The 20996-nt window shown below is 39.8% G+C and overlaps 1 protein-coding gene across 1 annotated transcript; it reads left to right on the forward strand.

Moving 5' to 3' along the window:
- The first annotated feature begins 247 nt into the window (after positions 1-247).
- On the forward strand, positions 248-15578 carry LOC145468881 (tetratricopeptide repeat protein 39B-like). Its single transcript, XM_081452589.1, has 20 exons — positions 248-429; positions 1181-1291; positions 2275-2350; positions 2507-2562; positions 3273-3349; positions 3478-3545; positions 4021-4085; positions 5116-5215; positions 5342-5407; positions 6103-6211; positions 6574-6641; positions 7158-7217; positions 7825-7916; positions 8544-8613; positions 9045-9157; positions 10697-10814; positions 12776-12887; positions 13437-13554; positions 14187-14303; positions 14866-15578. Exons 1-20 carry the CDS (start codon positions 401-403, stop codon positions 15152-15154), a joined length of 1914 nt encoding a protein of 637 aa, XP_081308715.1. The 5' UTR covers positions 248-400; the 3' UTR covers positions 15155-15578.
- The last annotated feature ends 5418 nt before the right edge of the window (positions 15579-20996 follow it).

Consider the following 20996-nt stretch of genomic DNA (forward strand, 5'->3'; position numbering starts at 1 on the left):
CTTTACTCATTTGGGCATCATTTGCATTACAATGTAATCCAACGCATGCGAGGCAATTCCGTGCAGAAACTAAAAATAGTTTTCTCCCCAATGAATATGAAAAGCCTCCCTTCTCTTGAGCTTAAAAATTGGTGGAAACATAATCTAAAGTATTGAAAAAAGTATGCGAACATAACCTTCAATCTGTTTGAATTTTTTAAAATCTTTTTATTAACTGGAAAAACAAAGTCTTATGTTGACTGCAAACCGCAAAATTATTTGGGCCGATGAAAGGTGGGACCGAAATAGAGGAAGTACTGGGAACTAGTAAATAAAGAGGATTACGAAATGGCCGGTAAACATGTGAGTGGCCGGTTCTTTGAGAAATAACTGTGATATACTGCGGCAAGTCAAGAGAAAGATGGATGGAAACCCAGTGGATCAACGAAGGTAACCTTTATTCATATATTCTGAGTTAAAAACTTCGAGAAAATTGCTGAAATCCCCGTATTAAATCGAGCCATATGAAGAGGCCTCCAGGAGACCATTGTACTGTTCGGGCCTCTGGAATTGGAATGAAAGCCTTAGAAGACCTTAGAACGCGTGATACTGAAAGTCTTCTGGCAATTTTGATAAGTTAAGCTTAATTATCTGTACCAAATGTTACTACTGTTATCCGCAATACAAGGCCAATTGTTTAGAGTTTGGTTTTTGTTTGGGTCTCTTTCAGTTACGGTATAGATGTAAACAAACTCGACAAGTTATTGTAGATAGAAATCACAGATGTATATTTAGCTAATAAGTCTTACTGTACCACAAGATACATGTATTTAGCTAAACACGACGTAAGCTTAGTAAAAGAACGCGTGAAGCTTCTCGAAGCATTCATGATGTACAAAAGTTTTCTCATATAATATTAGGAAACTGGACTTGAAAAATCATGTGAGAACGTGGTTAATCAGGTTAGAACTTGCACTGATAGTGTCCTCTTCATCCCCCCCCCCCTTCTGCGTGGATGAAGCTAAGGAAGTTAACAAGAAATCAGGGGGGATTGGTTTCATCTTTTGGGGAGAGTGACAACAACAACAACAACAACAACAATAGTAATAATAATAATAATAATAATAATAATAATAATAATAATAATGATAACAATAATAATAACTTCAGAGGGTTTCTTATCAAAGTTACATTTTTTCAGTCCAGGTAATGATTCCCTGGCGATGGCGGATGCCATAATGATGATAAACAGAGCTGCAGACCTTTGCTTTTCCAACAAGTTTCTCCAGGCAAAAGCTGAACTTGAACCATGGTGAGAGATTTATTACTTAATGGTACACCCAAACCAATCATTCAATAAGTGTCCAAGCTTGACCTCCTTCCTCATCCATGCCAACTTCTCCTGGATCAACCAGGAGCAGGGCCGGTTTCATTAATGTTCTCAGAAGAAGGGCAATTGGTTTTTCACAGGCGGGCAAAACTATTAGAACTGAACTTCTTTATGAAAAAAACTTTCTGCTAGATGGTCAAATCAGGTAGGCAAAATCATCCTTACACCCAGTCAATTTGCTTGCTGCTAGACCCTTAATGAAACCCCTGCAGGAGTCTCCTGTGTTCAAACTGAATCTCCTGGTCTCCTGTGTGGGTCACCAAGTCTTCCTAGAAAATACCAAGGAAAGTACATAAAATACATTTTTCAGGCATATCTTTGTCAATTTTTTGGGAAATTTTTTTTTTGCTATTTGAAAGATTTTTGTGGTTTAATCGGGAGAACTCTACTTTGAGTACTTTTTTTTACAGTCAAAGAAGCGAGAATTGGCACTCTCTTGGATTTTGAGTTATGTCAACTTCAGAGACAATAATTGATGGAATGTTTAATAGGAGAGACTAGAGACTGTCAAACCAGCGTAATTTTGTTATGAAAGAGGTTTTTCACTACAAAATATATAAATAGTACTATCTATTTCTTTTATTTCCTAAGGTAAGCATGTGCATAATTGTGTTCATGGTTGCAGCAACACCCTTAAATATTACTTTCTAATAAATTATTAGAAAGTAATATATAAAACAAGTAATTTTTAAAATTTGTTTCATTAAGGAACATATGAGATAATAATTAAGAATTTGAAAGAGACAGTGTTCAAAACCAGGTAGTTAAGACAACCATACCTCCAATGTAAGATTTAAGTTTTCGCATTTAAATAATAGAAAACATTAGTTTCAACTATTTTGTGAACTACTTAATAAGTATACCAATATTCAACTGTTGATTTCATCTTTTTTCGTTTTATTTAGGATTAACAAAAGTATGTACCATGCAGTAGCATATAGCAGTGTTTTGTGCATTCAAGCTCTGTTGAAATTTGAGCAAGTAAGTTGAGTTAATTCTTCTTTTTTAACAGATGACTTTAAAATATTTTTCTCTTAATCATTTCTACAGTTACTATATATTGCCTAATGATAGAACTTGTGAGGAAGTGGAATCAATTTTATTGTTGTCATAATTATTTATTTACATTTGTTTCAGCGAGCTATTCAGAAAGCGAGTGAGAGCATCAAGCTTGCTTTGAATGTTTGTGAAAGGTAACAATCAATTTATTTTCGTGATTGCATGTTGTTTCATGTGTACACTCAGGCAATTCAAAGGGCTTTGTCCGTCCTGGTTCAAAAGTCAAACTTCTCATTTGCTCACCCTGAATTACTCGTTCCAATTAAGTACACAATGCCATTACAGGGTGGTGAGGAGATAAATGGATTTTATGTTTGAGTGGCAAGAACAATATCTTATGAGTGAGTGCAGTGAACCAGTGAGAATTAATGCTCATGCTAAGAGAGCATAAAATTCATATCTTTGAGCTCACAGGTAATGTTCTCTCTATAGATTATAAAATTATAGACAAACTGACTGGGAAATGAGTGGGAAATGAGGTCATCAATGTCCTTGCTATTGAGGAAATTGAAAGTACACCACTCTAGTCACAGGATGTAGCTTTGTATGAATTATATGAGTGGTGTATTTTCCAGTAATACTCTTGTGTCTACGTGTATTGTAAACACTTACATGAAGATGTATATCAAATTAGTTTGATCATTGCCAGTTGGTTTGTTTGACTATATGTTTCAACTTGGGTTCAGGCTGATGTATAAAATTACTATTAGTCTAGATTATTATTGGTAAATAAATACATTTTTTGTTCCGACAACTCCCTTATATATTTGATCTTTATAATAGTGTCAAATATCATTTTATGAAACTATGTGACTATAATCCTTTAATTATGAATTTGTTTCAGACACCGGAAAAAGCCAACGTGGTCAGAGACATTTTCAAGCTGGATTTGGAATTCTTCTTATGATGAGTTCACTGAGGGTTAATATTATAACACTGTAGCTCTTAATTATTTGTACATGTAAAATGTTCATCATATGATTCTTCAATTAAGCTGTACATGTATGTTTTCAACTTTGTATTGAAACTATCTTTAATGTCTCTTTCAGAGGAAAAGCATGCAGAACTGTGTTATACAGAATGTCTTTTTCTTGAAGCTCTTCTCACCTTTATCCAGGTATTGGTTTCAGTAATTTTCTCAAACTCATATTAAATAATTCTGTATGAACAAGTTTAAACAAAGGAAATATTAACTGTGATGGGGATATCTGATCTCAATTAGAACTGATTTTTAATACAATTTTATTTCTCCATTTTCTTCTTAGTTTTAGTTTCGATTGAGAAGATACATCAAACACTCAACACAATGTTTGAAATTTATCTCATTTCCTAAGCACCTTGCCACTTGTCAAAAATTAATTTCAATGGGACAGTGAGACTCTGTTTTCAATGCCTTTTCCTGTTTGATATACATGTGTTACATCAAGATCTGGTGATATGCAAAGTAAATTTAGCTTGTAATGACACTGGTGCTTTTGTGAAAAACCAATTTTTCATGTATTTGTTTTTAAATGTAAGAATGCTGACAAAGTCTATAGATTGAAGTGTTAATACAATGTTCATGTGTTTTGTGTTATATATTCCTGTGACAGGATGACAATCTTGTCAGCTTTGTTTGGGGAGCTTTCAAAATCAGGAGCTGTTACCAAAATTACAAGTAATAACTTCAATCTCCAGCTCTAACTTTAACTCTAACAGATAGTTTATAATTGCATCAAGTAACACTAATTTGATAGTTTACTCATACAAGTACAGTTGAAGCCCGCAATCTCTAACTCTCAAGGGAAACAAAAAGTACCCTTTGGCTCAAGATGTTACAGGGGTTTGAGATTGTCCATAGTGAATGACTGAAAGGCATGTCAGATGATATCAGATGATATCAGATTTGTCTGTGAGTTCAAGATTGCGAAGAATTCAAGATAATCGAGGCTCAACTGGATGTACATTACAGTTGAACCTCTCCACAACAGCCCCCTTGGGGACATAGGAAAGTGGTTGTTGAAGAGGTGGCTATTATGGGGAGATCGTTGTAGAGAGGTTAAAATAAGAGTGAATTTATGGACGGTCTGCTGGGACCCCCAAAAAGTGGCCGTTGTAGAGAGTTGGCTTTTGCAGAGAGCTGGATGTAAGTGGAGGTTTGACTGTATTAAAAACCTGGCCAAAAATGTATCAAGACTGGATGTGATGATGATATACAAAAATTGTACCCCCAGATAGCTGGAAGTATAGTCCAAAGGTTAAATGGAATGTTTGAGTAGTACGGGTTATAATGTCTTGTTATCAGTGTTGTCATTACGTTTTGAGTCATCTATTGCTTGGATTTTACCACCTTTAACAAACTTGTTGATTTTGGGGTGAATTATGTGAACAGTGGAGGTACATGTATACTGGCCTTACATGCAAGGCTGTGGTCTAAGCAAAATTATGAGGAGTCCAAAGGTCCATGAAATCCTGGGTACCCAGTTCTTATGCTTATGGAAAAAGTAAGGTTTTTGAGTCACCCCAAGGCAGATACTAGAGGCTTGTACTGTGGCACCCTGGCTTTTTGAGAGCACAGTAGTGCATAATGGTTCACTTGCTGGAGTCTAGACTATTCTGGATAATTAATAAATAAATTATGGTGCATCAATTACAAATGCATCATCATATTAAATTTGTCATTCTCATTGTATCACTGTCTTGTATAGGACTTGTCTTGACATGGTGGCAGATAAAAGGTCTTCACTGCAGTCTACTCAAAAAGACTTTGAAGGAGGTGTTCGTTTAGGAATTGGTGGATTTAACTTGGTGAGAGAGTGCACTGTTAACACTAATAATATAAAATATGGAGGTCATTCACTTGTACTGGCCACATTTAGTGTAACTGAGTTAAGAATGTCTCCCTTAGTCAGGATAAATCTTTATTTTTTTCAGGTGTTATCGCTCCTTCCACCAATGATCATCAAATTGTTAGAGTGGGTTGGATTCTCAGGAGACAGGGTAATACCCATTGACTGTGTAATAGTGTAAATCCATTTACAGCCTTCTGTATGCATTGTATGCCTATAAACACGTTTTTTCCAACAGGCTAATCTTGTGATATGTTTTTTTGGAGGGAATTAATGCCATGAGGCTGTACAATGATGCACTTATTTTTTCGTGGTAGAAGAATGATCTCTCTCAGTTTTTATTGACTCTGGTTGTTCACTTGGGGACTTGCTCCTCCAGTTATCACCTGGTATAAAACTCGAGGAGGCGCGGTGGCGTCATGGTTAGTGCGCTCGACTCCGGAGTGAGCGGTCTGGGTTCAACCCCTGGCTGGGGACATTATGTTGTGTTCTTGGGCAAGACACTGTACTCTCACGGTGTCTCTCCCCACCCAGGTGTATAAATGGGTACAGACGAATTTAATACCGGGGGGTAGCCCTTCGATGGACAAGCATCCCATCCAGGGGGAGTAAAAATACTCCTAGTCGCTATATGCTACTGAAACCGGGATAACCTCCAGCCTGATGAGCCACTTGGCTCGTATGCAGACTTGACCATAAAACTCGAGCTCTAGTTTTTAGATAGTAACCCTAAATATCTGTTATACCAACTCTGCTATCTTTTCTTAAATCTCTTTGAACATTCTAGCTCCTTTAGGAGAAGAGATCGTGTCCTGAGACAAACTTATTTTCCATTCATTGTGATAGTTTCTAGGTTTGAATCATTTACACAAGGGAAGCAGGGGTCAGGGTTTGAGGTCACCATTGTGTTCTATGCTTCTGCTAGCCTACCATACGTGGATCACCCAGTATCTAGGTGAGTTAAAAACTGCACAATCTCTGAAAAATAGATTACCATGTTACACAATAGTCTAAAGCACAGTACTTCTCTACTGGGTCTCAGGAGTTTCATTAAGGGCTGGGCCTCAGCCAAATTGACCAGCTGTGAAGATGATTTTGCCCGCCTGCTTTGACAATTTAGAGGAAAGGTTTTCTTATAAAGAAGTTCAGTTCAAAAATTTTTGCCCACCTGTGAAAACCAGTTATCCTCCTGCTGAAAACGTTAGTGAAATCCGCGGGGTCTCATAACCGTGAGATGCCTGCAGATGTATTGTTCCGATACTTGTTAGGGTTATCCATTGGTGTCTGTCATAAGACATGGATCTTGTTTCATTTTAGGAAATGGCAATGGCGACATAGATAACTCAGAGGAAATTCTTCAGCCTATTTTAACTGCATATCCCAAGGTATACTTCATATTATTAAAAGCTCTCTTCAAAGATTTTAAGTTAAAGGTCACATAAGACGATTTTCAAGAGATAGAAAGTTTTACTGGAAAACAAGAGAGAGTGGATTTCCTGGCTAATAGTATACATGAAGAAATTACTCGATTCTGATTGGCTGAGAGCAGTGCATTTCAAGTGTAACACTAGTGTAAAAAGTGTAACACCAGTGCAAATCACACATCGTTGAATTTGGAATTAATTTGCACTTGTGAGTTTTTCAAAAAGCTGAAATTGCACTCGCCAAACGGCTTGAGCAATTTCTGCGTTTTGAAAAACTCACAAATGCAAATTAATTCCAACTTTAACTCGAAACCGTATGATTACCTTTCATAAATACCCTGTTATTTCATACCATGTTTGCACCTAAAAAACAAAAACAACAACGACAACAAAACAAAACAAGATACAAAAACTGATCTACTGTTGGTGAAATCTTTCCTGTCTAGCATCAATAGATTTTAACTGTGTCTTTTCCAGGGATCTGTATTTCTATTTTTTGATGGCCGTATTAAGCAAGTTCGAGGAAAACTAGATGAGGTAAGTGGTTCCTGCCATCTTCTTATGCGTTAAATTACACGCAAAATTAGTTGCAACCGTTTCAGTTTCTTGAGTGAATTGTCATCGCGTTTCTCATATTCTCGTGTGTGTAATGTGTATTTGGTGATAATCACGGAAAGACGCGTAACCAGTAAGAAAGTGGTAACCATTGATAAGAGCGGGAAAATGTGTAACGGAGACAAGGGCGGGAAAATACATGTGCACCAGTCACAGGCGGCGGGAAAGTGTGTAATCAGTGACAAGGGCAGGAAAGTGTATGACCGGTGGCAAGTGGCGGGAAAGTGTGTAGCCATTGACATGTGCGGAGAAACGTAATAACCTTTAACAAGGGCGGGAAAATGTGTAACCAGTGACAAAGGCGGGAAATCTTGTGACTGGGGACAAACGTAATAAAATGTGCAGCCAGTGATAAGCGCGGGAAAATTGATTGGAAATTCATTCTGTAGTGAACAGGTCTGTTGTATCCTCATTGAGTCCGCGATTCTCGGAAGTAACTTTTAAAAGATGCGTAGCTTTCAGCAAGGCAAATGACTATTTTAAAAACCTACAGGTGCTTAGGATTGTATTTTGTTACCTATTCTGACAGGCCATCAGTAGATACAAGAGCTCTTTCACCGTTCAGACGGAGATCAAGCAGTTTCATCACATCTTCTACTGGGAACTCATGTGGTGCTATACGTGAGTATATGAACTCCTAGAGTTTTCGTATTAAACGTTACAAAAGCTGTTTGGTTGCATGAGCGACACAAGAAAACAAACAAGTTTTTTTACAATAACTGCCGAAATTCTCACGCGCTCATTGACTAATTTTCATTGTCAATAAGCGGACAGACACATTAATTTTATAATTTATGCGATGCTATCACCTCGTGGATCCACAGCTACTTTGACAATGTTATGACGAAATTCATGATCAGTAGCAGGACAGACGCATGAGAAACTGACTTCAATTTGTTAATTTTAGCGATACAATAAACGATAGGTTTTTGAGCAGTCAGAGCGCGCGTAGTATGTCAGTTATTTTATAACATGAATCACTTGAATTTTCTAGGTATACACACGAGCATGCAGGTATACCGAGAAAATACACGTGACAACGGTTTGATATTCCATGTTATACCACGAAAGAGCGTTACATAACTATTTTATACCATGCCATAGAAAATACAGTGGCTAAGATACGCGCAGCGCACGATGGAAAGGTTAGGTGTAAGACCGTCGGGTATATAATGGCTTTCCTGTATTCTGATAGGCCGTATTTTCCATGGCATGGTATAAAAGTCAATATTATATTCGCATTTACAGATGCAAGGGAGACTGGATCCAAGCTTATAACTACGCTGATATTCTGTTGGAAGAGAGCCTGTGGTCGAAGGTAAATGATGTCTAGAAATACCTCTAGTTGTCAAGTGGGAGACAACTTAAGAGCTTTCACCGACGGCTATAGGGTATACTTGAACAGTAGTCGTTACTTAAAAAACGAGACGCAATATGGGGCGAGTCGCTTGTAGTCGCTTGAAGGACATGATTGATTGGTCCCACGGTATCCGTGTTACACGTTTTTAGGCAGAGGGTAGTTTGGCGTTATGGCATCGAACCGACGTATCAACGATCGGTAGTCTTGCTGGTACCATGCACATATCTGATTGGTTTAGTTCGATCGGTATTTGTGTCTAACGAAGGTTTACCGAACATGGTACATTGCCTAAATGACGATCAGGGCTTTCTAGGCTGCTGGGTGGAACGAGCCAAACGTTTGGGTCAGATGCTAAGAATCGTGTCTTTGTTTTCCTCTTTTCTCTTCAGACTGTTTATATGCACCTGAAGGCATCGTTCAGAGTAATGGCCAGGCTTGTAAACCAAAAAATAGTCAGGGAGGGTGAAGAAGGAAGAAATGACACAGAAAGCTACATGTTCAGGTGAGTGAAGGATCATGACATTCTGAAAGAAAAGCTTTCGTCTATAGCACTTCAGTGATATTGTAGCCTATATTACCTTTTTACCGTACACAAATTTGAAATTAGCCCGGCGATTCGAAACCGTATCTACTGTCCTGATATCCTGCGATATCAAATCACTGACCTGATATGGCTACGATATCATAGTCACGTGGCCGAATTTGGGTACGGTAAATATCTAATAGACCATTTTACAGTTGTCTGCTCAGTGACCTGGCCTTTGGATGGCAGCGAGGCTAGAGTTCACCTTGTTTTGATACAGACCTCACTGCTTTTGTCATGTAAATGCACCTAGTTAGCATCAGAACAACTTGTTTTACACAACAAAAGCAGTAAGGTCTGTAACAAAACAAGGTCAACTCCAACCTCGCTGCCATCCAAAGGCCAGGTCACTGAGCAGACAACTGTAAAATGGTCTATTGTACCTTATTGGTACGCTTCGGTGCCATATCAGGCTCGTTTGGCCTCGCCATGGGTTTTTTGGCTCGTCTACGTCTCGCGCACTACGAACGATGGCTCGACCAAACTCCCCTGATATGCCGTGGAGCATACCAAAAAGGTACGATTGGGTACAAGTATTCCTGGGCAAAATACTTCTAGACTCTCTCAGTGCGTCTCTCCAGGGAAGAGTGTAGAGGGGTACTGAAGAATTGTTGGTACAAACTGACAGAATGCTTGAGTACCTTAGTCCCCTTTGCAATCGTTATTTGTTGACGTGTGTATGGGGGTGTCAGTCGGTCGGTCGGTCCGTCGGTCCGTCGGCTGTCGGTCGGTCAGGTAACAGGGAGGAGCGTTGTGTAAGGATCCAAATTACAGCTACGAAGGGGATTAAAGTACCTGTGATTGTAAGCATCTCGTAATACAGTCGAACCTCCGGTTGCGACCAACTCTCGTAAGCGACCACCTCTCCTCAGGGACCAGTTTTCCAAAATACCAAAAGTTTCCAAGTCAAATCACTATATTTGGAACCTCTTGTAAGCGACCACCTCTCGTAAGCGACCGCAACCACTTTTAGAGCCAAAAGTTTGACATTTTCTTTTGTTTTTAACCTTCCGTAAGCTACGACTTGACAGATAATAGAGCGTAAATTGGATAATAAGGTGTTGTAACATTATCACATTCCTGGGCAGTGCAAGAGACGGAAATTTCTGAATTGGAAGTACAGGATTTTGTCTTGAAAGTGACTTTTCACATGAATAAAACATTTGAAACATGGAGTCTCTGCATTTACGATATGCTAATGCCATCATGGTCTAAGCTCTCGTAAGCGACCACCTCTCGTAAGCGACCACCCCCCGTAAGCGACCACTAAGGATTGACATTTTGGTTGATCCCTTAGAAGAGGTTCGACTTTACTTCTTAATCTAGTCAATTTATGATATCAAAACCAGAATTCACTGTAGGCAGTGGTTGCTTGAATACTTTTGGATCAGAAAAGGCTTTTATTCTTAGCCTGGCTCTATTCTCAGTTATCATAAAGAGTTGCTTTCTTTTGTAAAGACATCTTCCAGATTTTAAGCAGCGAATCGCCGGACAGTCCCTTCCATTTGAGAATTTTGCCATCCACAAGGCGAACAAGTATTTTGAACAAAATGGCCGCCTTTTTCTTCCTGGAGTGGTAAGTAGCTACATCAGAATGACATTTATCCAGCATTCACAAGACACACCGCTGTACATGTTAATCCTTTCTCTTTCAAGCACGCCGAAGTTCAGAATTGGAAAGAACATTCCGAGTAAAATGCTGTAAAACAAATAAAACCACTCTAGGGTTTTACCCGCTGACTCAAGGTCATTCCCCAGTATTGCATTGCGCATCCCTACTGCGCATAATTTCACGCGTGATTAGCGCGCGCGCATTAAAAAATGGCGGCTTTTTCTTTACAGCTGGACCTCGCCATAGAGGTAAATCGTCATTTTCTCGCAAACGAGTATGGTGACCTATCATTTTTTTCTGTTGTTTTGAATTGAGTAATAAATTTCTCTGTGTAAAATAAATATGGACCAATTCTCAGTGTAGAACAAAAAGCAATCGTCGGAATCGTGAATGTAGCAAGCAATCGTGACTACAATCATGGTGCTATTATAAGGATTTATATGGGTATAAACAAGGTGCTGTTGCTCCTAAACGAACATGGGGACCCCTCATTTTTATTTCAAAATTTAAGCTCCTATAATATAAACAATCAATAGGCAAAGTTTCACAAAAATCTCACTGCAGGTTCTATTTCGGTGGAATGACCTCAAGGTCATTCCTCACATTTGCGTCGCGCATCTTTACTGCGCACAATTTATGGCGTCATTAGCACGCGCTCGTGCACGCGCATATTGAAAACATGACGGATTTGTCTTGATATTGAGCTCTGTCAGTTGAAAAATGGCTCTGGCTCACCAACGAGCACGGGCACCCCAATTTTTTTTTTCCAGTCATTGTAATCAACTAATCATAAGCTTTGCGTGAGAAAAGACTGATCTAATTTCTATTGCTGAAAATTGAATAGATAACAAACATAGCAGATACACTGTGGTCTTTTCTATTTTGCAGTCGGTAACCACGTCAAGAAATTTGGTTCAAATTTTTAATCAAGGATTTAGGTTTCTGTCTAAATCAAACTTAAAATGTTTATTTGTGTCCGGCACAATGTAGTGACTGTAGTTTAATGCGTGTTCTTATGAGTCTAGGCTCACAAAGATTTTACAATTACTGGGAGTGCGTTCTTATAATAAGCATTAACTAATGCCAAAATGGGGCATTTTCAAGGCCTCACTGCTCCTTAATGAGCCTGGGCACCCCCCTTTTTTATTTCAAAATTGAAGTTATCATATGAAAAATATTCAGTGGACAAAGTTTGAACAAAAATCTATTGTCACTTTTATTTCAGAGGAACTACTTTAAAAGATAGAACCACGCTCTACAGCATAATAAACAGTACCTCATGAAAGTACTGCTCCAATAGCTTTCAATCGCATGGTCACACACTCGGGTCTCATTCACAAACGTAAAAGTTAGAACCATCTTGTAGAACATAATAAACAGTACCACACGAAAGTACTGCTCAATAGCTTTCATTTGAATGGTCAGACACTACGGTTTCGCCCACAGACTTAAAAGTTAGAACCACCTTGTACAGCATAATAAACAGTACCACATAAAAGTACTGCTCTATAGCTTTCATCTGAATGGTCACACACTAAGGCTTCATTCACCGACTAAAAGTTAGAACCACCTTGTACAGCATAATATGCAGCACCACATGAAAGTACTGCTCGATAGCTTTCATTTGAATGGTCACACACTGAGGCTTCATACACTGACTTAAAAGTTAGAACCACCTTGTACAGCATAATAAACAGTACCAGATGAAAGTACTGCTAGACAGCTTTCATTTGAATGGTCACACACTAAGGCTTCGTACACAAATTTGAAAGTTTAAGCAACATTCACTTGCTCCGAACTCGTCATGTTCAACGGGCTTATCTCAGACACTGAGCTTTTCATCCGCTCTGGTTTTAACGTTCTTTACTTGCTTGGCAGTAAAATTAAAGTTTCCGCCTGTTCCTTCTCGTCTTATTTTCAAACAGGAGCTTATGTACATATGGAATGGCTTTAAGGTCCTCAGTCATAGACCAGACTTAGTTCAACCTCTGATGAAACTAGTGGAGAATTCCTTGCATAAGCTTAAGCAAACAAAAGGCAAGTGATTCAATCTATTTGTGGTTTTACTAAAATATAGTCAAGCTTCTATGATACCGACACCAAAGGACCAGCGCTGAGGGTCCGCATTTTAGAGTGGAGTTGATATAAATTCTGGTTTCGCTGGGACTTACTTATTAACTGTCCCTGATATAGAGATGTCCGTATTATGCGGCTGTCCGAGTGAGTGGTTCAACTGTATTGATGTCATTTAAAGCACAAGTAGTCCAGAATCGAAATCTTAATTCTCGTTTCTGATAACCGAACATTTTTTGGTTGCTAGTTCTGAGAATTTGGCAGTTGATCGACTCCACTTTAAAAATCTGTATTTTGATTCGTTCTTATTAATCTGCACCTCTTTTGTTCTTAGAGCTCGGGGCATTGTTTGTGTTCTTTATACATTGGTTCGTTTGGCCAGTTTTGAAGAACTTTGTAAATGGTGTAGGTCGTCCCGTGTTACATCAAGACGAATCCCTCAGTCAATGATTTTCTGTATTCGTGTGTGTTTAAAAGATTTACTATCTTACAGTTTTATGATTTTATTTTTAGATGAGAATAAAAACTATGTGGACGATTACTGCTTGGGTAAACTACTGCAAGCCATGTGTTATCGCTGTCTGAACAAGAAAAACGAAGCTATGGAATGTTTGAGAAACTCTTTCAATCGGTGAGTCTTGAAGTTGAACTTTGATTTATTTTCCTTTCTTATATAGAGTTACAAGAATTGCTTGCCCCCTACCCTGGATGCCAGAGGTTTTTCTTGCGCGGTTTCCCCGCCGAAGGGAAGCGAAGTATTTCCGTCTGCAGCGCGAGAAAAAACCTCTGGTAACCAGGGTACTTGCCCTCTCAACTAGTTCCAGAACTAATCGAGGCGGGGGCAAGAGTTTATATTAAAAAGGAAAGAAAGAAAATAAAAGTAATGATAATTTACAGCAAAATTACAAAAGGTACAAGTAAAACATCAGAAACAACTACAGGTGACCGAAAACAAAGTGACAGCGTAATGGGCACATATACAAGCGACTAGAATGCTATTATTAATAAACCATGTTAAAAGAACTGCTGTATCAGTTGGGGGACTTCAGTGTAGTCATCTTCACATTGTAACACATCAAGGAGAAGTTCCTTTATTTATATATATATTTTAATCTGCAAGATTGACCTTAGTATGGTATTTTTCAGTATATACTTACGAGGATATTTTAACGTACGAATAAATACAAGAACAGCAGCTCAGTACTTGCAAAGACTTCAAAGAGAGTACGAGAATAGAATTTTTTTTCTTTCTATTTGTCTCAGATCAAAGGACTTGAAAAAGGATTTCTACCTCGCTCCTTACACATGCGCAGAGATTGGGTTCTTGTATCAGGACGAAGGCGACCTGGATCGAGCTAAAGAATACTTGGAACGGGCGAGGTATGAATTTTAATGCTGCACCGCTTTCAAATCGCTGTGTTTATTTTTAAACGCTTTCCTTTTAAACCAATCGGAAGCAAACTAAAAGCTGTTGAACGGTGATTTGGATTACGTTTGCCAGATGCCATCCTCTGTCATCGGCTGCCTGTTTCTGCCTGCGCGCTTGCTACTGGTTTCTGGTTTCCCCGCGCTAACCATCGGTTTCACGTTTTCCCGCGCTTGCCACTGGTGACATGTTTTCCCGCGCTTACCACTGATGGCATGCTTGCTCTCACGCGCTTACCATCGATTTCACGTGTTCCATGCTTGTTTTCCCGCGCTTATTATCGATTCCATGTTTTCCCGCGCTTAACATCGGTCCCATGTTTTTCGCGCTTTCTGTCGATTTCATGTTTACCCGTGCTGGGCACGAGCTGCGTATTTCTACTTCGAGTTCTGATAAGTTTACTGCGTTATTTTCGTTTGTTGCGTGAGGTCGCATGTGAGAACTTTCGTTTTATTTCACGACAGCAACAAAAAACTTCTTTAATCGTGTTAAATTAAGCATTTTTTTCTCCAATAGGAAACATCGAGATCACATGCTACAAAGTCTGCTTCACTTAAGAATTCACGCAGCTCTTCAGGAGATCGAACACAATGGCATGGGTAGGGACAGATCACCAGTATTACATGAAAAAGAATTCGTCCAGAATGCACAGAACAAGCAAGGAACCGAGAGTAACGAAGACACCGCAGCCTCGGCTAACGACGATGATTTCTTCGATGCCGAAGAAGACTGTGTACCAAACTTGTCTCGCCAAGATTCCAATTCTTCGTTTGATATAATATCTGACTTTGCTGATGAAGTTTAGCGCGACACGGGAAAGGGCCTGCAATAGGAAAAAAATCCCGTGTAAGTTTTTAATGGCTGCCTCACCGGGTTTTCTGTATTTAAATATAACACAGCTATTACAAGGGGTGATATTATCCAAAATTTAAAATATGTATTTTATGTAAAATAATTACACACGCCCCCCCTCCCCTGTCCCTTTTTTCACCGGTGACTGCCTTTTATGTAAAGCGTACATGATACATTTATTTTTCCAATGTATATTTTAAAACGTAAGCTATTGTAATATTTTTGAAAGAACTATTAGTCACCTGCTGTATTTTATGCACGCGTAAATATTCTCTAACTATAACTTGCTACAGGCAGGCCACACAACTATATATAATTGTATACCACTTATTACCACTTAAGTTATTTTCTAAGAAATAAAACGCAGTGTTAAGATGGCGGTGTTTTTTGCTCGTTCCATGCGTTCAAGCTTATTGGCGCATCAGGCCGGAGCCGATCTTCTGTTTTCGTAACATGAAGCGACTAGGAGTATTTCTACTCCCACCTGGATGGGATTTTAGTCCTCTGCAAGGTAGCCTATGAACACAGGCGGTACAAGCAATTATCCTGGTCAGAGCTTGAACCCGATCGCTCGATCCGAAGCACCATTCATTCCACAATGTTCATTTGTTCATTTTTATACCAATGAAGATCTACTTGCCTGCCTAATGCAGCAAAGTCAAAAGAATCAATGATGCTTTTTAACTCGATCCACATGATATGGATACTCATTGGGTGAGCTCAAGAGTTAATATATGAGGGCGAACAGTAATTTCAGCGAATAATACTTCTCAGGATTGATGAGTTTGTATACCGAGTGTAAAATGAGAGTTGACACCAATCAATTGCAAGATCAAGCATGTGACCCATCCGTGATGATTGAGCGGGGTTTCAAGAGTAATCTAAAAAGCGAGATATGCCCAAGAAAACTCTCACCTAACTATTGAGTGTTTTGTAATTTAAATATCATGGCCGTTCATTCCCATACTTAGATTGTACGAATAGAATTTAGGTGTTTTGCACTGTTACTTTAACCCCCGGACGTACAACTCGTACTCGCACTCGTCCCCCTACCGTGGTACAAGGAGGAAGTGGATGGAACTCCCTTGGGTTTTCGAAATAAATTTACATTGATTAGATAGCCCTGAGTTTGGTCTACAAAATGATACCATATTTGTTGGCTGCGACGTCATATGATGTCAAATGACGTCATTTGACCCGCCATCTTGGATTTTGCTTTTTTCTTAAAAAGTCTAGAAATAACAAAAATTAATCCAGAATCAAGCCAGGATTTAAACAAGTAAATAAACAGTGTGACTCAGCTTATCAGGAGTACAAAACAATCGTACTTCAAGGATAAAATTGAGGAAAACAAGAACAACTCCATGAAACTCTGGAACCTTACCAAGTGTCTGTCAAATGATGAGAAAAGCGCTGAAAGTGGAATTAAACATCTCAAAGAAAAGGAGGTAAATATCTTGGTACTTATTAAGTATTGCCGAGATTTAAATTTGTTTTGCGTTGTTCAACCAAAGAAACTAGCTGCGGCACTGGGGCAGGACGTGGGTTCTAATTTCCGGTGACGTCATGGTGATTGTGCTAATCAGGTTACAAACCTGTCATTTCTGCATAATTCGTGGGTGTTTGTGGTGTATGAGCCGTTTAGCATTTGACAGTATATGGATTTCTTAGTCTATGCATCGTGCGAAATTCGATCAAAGAACGGGTGGCGCGAACTAGAGCATGGCGGCAAATCCATGCTCTGTTCGCCTCTGTTGATCAAATTCGCGGACCGTCGCTCGATCCAAGCCAAACCACAGTCTCATTTGATCAATAGTGCTTTGAGCAGTTGTGGATCTCATGCGTGCCACCTCTATCCACTTGGAATGGCTGTCAATCAACCCAAGGAAGTAGTTGCCATCTTTCTCTGCAAAATCAACAAGCACTCTTTAATTGACACCCGAGTAGGCCATCTCCATGGGTACAACGGTGCACTTGGGGGTGCGTTCCGCACTGCTTGACAAACTTCACAGGTTCTCACGGTCAACTCAATTTCAGCATTCAAATTTAGCCACCAAATGTAACTTTGGGTTATTGCTTTCATTGCAACAATACCAGGATGTTCTTCGTGTAATTCTTGCAGCACTCTGTTTCTAAGCGACGGTGGAATGATAACACGCATTCCCCATAAGACACATCCTTGGTCAACTGAAGTATGGTTTCAATTCGTCACTGCTTACATAATTTGGCCACCCAGTTAGCGTATAATTTAACACTCTTGCTAGTACAGGATATCTTCTGGTCTCTACTAAATTGGGCAATTCTTCAAGACCAGAGAAGAAAAAGATTTCAGCTTCTTCCTTCAAGGGCGGGTCGTTGCAACGGAGGTGTGATAATGCATCAGCATTGCCATTTTCTTTAGATGGTTGATATTCCACTTGGTATTTGTACGCCTGTAAAATTACTGCCCAGCGTTGCATTCTGGCTGCTGCTAGGGTTGGTACGGCTGTTTTTGGACCCAGAATGGTCACTAGGGGCTTGTGGTCTGTATACAGATGAAACAGACGTCCATAGAAGTACTTTTGGAATTTTCGCACTCCAAAAATAATAGCTAGAGCCTCCTTCTCTATTTGTGAATATTTTCTTTCACTCTTTGTAAGTGTTTCCGAGGCAAATGCGATGGGGTGTTCTTCTCCATAATCCGTTACGTGTGAAATCACAGCTCCTACACCATACGGAGGAGCATCACATCGATGCTAGAATCAGCTTCTTTTCTCATCATATGGAACCAATACACGACCGGCCATAAGCTCAGATTTACTTCGCTGGAAAGTTTCTTCACACTACTTGGACCACTCCCATTTCACGCCTTTCTGAAGCAATTCATGTAACGGCTGAAGCCAGGTGGAAAGATTAGGAATGAAGTGATCATATTAGTTCAGCAGCCCTAAGTAAGAGCGGAGTTCTGCTTTGTTCTTTGGACTTGGTGCTTCGCAAATAGCTGCAATCTTCTCATCTGTGGGATGTCGGCCTTCACCGTCTACACGATAACCTAGAAACTCTATACTTGGTACCATGAACTCACACTTAGACGTCTTACCTAATATGCCATGCCTCTCCAGCCAAGTCAACACCTCATCTAGTACTTGCAAGTGTTCATGGGGATCTGTTCTGATTATGATGTCATCGATACGACAACGCACATTGTCCATTCCCTGTAATATCTGATCCATGGTTGACTGAAAGAGTGCAGGGGCAGAGGCGATACCATAGGTTAGGCGTTGATAGGCATACAATCCTTTGTGAGTGTTCACAGTTAGGTATTGTTGGCTATCCGTGCTCAGTTCCATTTTGTTGATAGACATTTGACAAATCAATCTTGCTGAACACAGTTCCACTTCCCAATGTGGCAAATATATCTTCCGTGTCCGGCAGCGGGTAAGGGTTATCTAGAAGGACCTGGTTCACTGACACCTTGAAATCACCAGAGATGCGTATACTTCCATCTTTCTTGGGCACGCAGACTATAGGAGAAGCCTAGTCACTCCGTTCCACCTTCTTTACGACTCCTAACTTCTCCAAACGGTCTAATTCTTTTTATACCTTTTGGCGTAGTGCATAGGAAACTGGACGAGCTTTGCAGAATATCGGTTTCGCACCATCTTGCAACTTTATGTCTGCCTTAAAACCTTTGATGGTTCCCAGTTCCTTGTCGAATACCATTTTGTGACGACTTAGAACATCAGACAGAGTGTCAGCCTTGCTCACATGAAAGATCTTGCGCCAATTTAACTTCAGTTGCTCCAACCAGTTTCTGTCTAGCAGTGGAGGGGTCTCCATCCACGACAATCAAAGGTAGCACCAGTTCCTGCTGTTCATAGACCACAGGCAAATGAACTTCACCATAAACAGGAATTCGGACACCACTGTAAGCCTTCAACTTAATCTTGGTACCACGTAGGGGCCATTGGTTAAACTGCTGATCATACAGAACCTTAGGTGGGATAGACACTGTGGCTCCGCTATCCAATTGCATTTTACAACACTTCTGATCCAGCATCACTGACACAAAAATTGGTGTGTGTCCATCTTTTCCAGCAACTTTCGTCGCAGAAATGCCCAGAACTTCTTCATCCTCCATGTTCTCCTCGACCACTTCTTCCAGGTATTTTGTCTCTCCAAGCTCTCTCTTTCTACAACTTGACTTGTTCCCCGTTGCAGAATCATTGCTGGGTTTCGTCTTGCATACATTTGCATAATGACTCTCTTTCTTACACTTCGTGCATACACTTTGGCGGGCTGGGCAACTTTTAGCTTTGCTAAAATGTCCCTCTTGACCACACCGGTAGCATCGGCCTAGCCTTTTCTTCCCTTTTAACTGCTTAGGGGGCTTTGAATCAGAGATTGAGACAACTTTAGTCACTCCCAAGGATTTCTCTGTTGAAGAGGCAGAATCTTGTGCTCCCATTTTCTTAGCCTGAAGGTCAACTGCTTCCATCGATCGAGCTACCTCTTGTAGTTTCTGAAGAGTAAGATGCTCCTTTGTCAGCAGTCTTTTTTTTTAATTTCGGTGATCGACACAACTTGATCTCTGATGTCAACATTTGAGTTTGCAAAACTACAGCTCTGTGCTTGCTTCCTAAGCCTAGCTATAAATTGACTAACTGTTTTTCTCTCCTGTTGAGCCATGCTCTGAATACATGTCGCTCATACGGTTCATTAGCTTGGTGACAAAATACGCGTCCAGGGTAAGTACGGCTTTCTCGAAATCAGTGGCCGTATCCTCTTCAAATTGTTCCGTCGCGCCTGGGTCAGTAAGCGTTTCGTAGAACACCTCAACCTCTATTCCCGCGGTGTGAAGTAACAAAGCCTTCTTTTGTGCATCGTTCACCACTCCTTTGGCCTCAAGAAAGTATTAAAACGATTGAAGCCATTTCTTCCAACGTGGTCCCAATGCAGACGAATTACCTTTGCAATCGAACGGAGCTACACCTTGAATTTCGATATTAACTGCTGCCATTCTTCGTTAGTTAGTCTATCCCATCCTCGTCGCCAGTGTTAAATACTGAGAAACCCTCCGATGGTTTCTAAAAGGGTTCGATTTGGCTGGATAAAATCACACACACAACAACTGCAATTCAACATGGCGAACCCTAACAAGAACTGGGCGTCTCACTTTAATGCGCATGCGCTAAACCACTTTTTTGGCAATGTTATATGTAAAGCAAAAAAGTTTTTTTCAGAGCGCGAAAAGGCCTAGGTACGAGTTTAGCGCTAAAGTGTTGCGCAGGACTTGTAAGTAGCGGTTTTCTCTGTAAGGTCCCGTAAGAAATAACAACAGGAGACAAAGGTAAACTATTCGTTCTTTTCATTCCTTTATTTAATCTCTTCCTATTCAACAAGATTGTGTGCTCCCTGTGATGAAGACTTAAGAGATAGCCGAAACGTCTTGCTAAAATATACCAGTGACAAAAAACGAAACTTTTATCGACTATGATCTAAAATGACCTAAAATAATCTAAAATAAACCAAAAAGGATCTAAAATACACTTGACTGATTTCCGAAATGACCTGAAATGACATTTAAACTTAACTGGAATGATTTGAAATAGTACTTCCCAGTGATCTACAAGGAATATGAGAAGTGCATGAGTGCTTACCTAACTAAACGCCGAAGGTGCCGTGAACGAAACTGAATGACTCAAATAATACTAGCGAAAGGTAAGTCCACCATCAAATATCTTAGTTCTTAGAAAAAAGTATTTTAATTAAACTTCCAAGAAAAACCCGATGTTTCCTTTCTCAGTTCAACCTAA

Source organism: Orbicella franksi, chromosome 14, assembly GCF_964199315.1.
Source record: "Orbicella franksi chromosome 14, jaOrbFran1.1, whole genome shotgun sequence".
Lineage (NCBI taxonomy): Eukaryota > Metazoa > Cnidaria > Anthozoa > Scleractinia > Merulinidae > Orbicella > Orbicella franksi.

Excerpts from the sequence above, each read along its gene's own strand:
- LOC145468881 (XM_081452589.1), top strand. The coding sequence starts at position 401 with ATGGATGGAAACCCAGTGGATCAACGAAG. Across the intron at positions 3,546-4,020 it reads CTCTTCTCACCTTTATCCAG|GATGACAATCTTGTCAGCTT; the intron begins GTATTGGTTTCA and ends TTCCTGTGACAG. Across the intron at positions 13,555-14,186 it reads TTGAGAAACTCTTTCAATCG|ATCAAAGGACTTGAAAAAGG; the intron begins GTGAGTCTTGAA and ends TATTTGTCTCAG.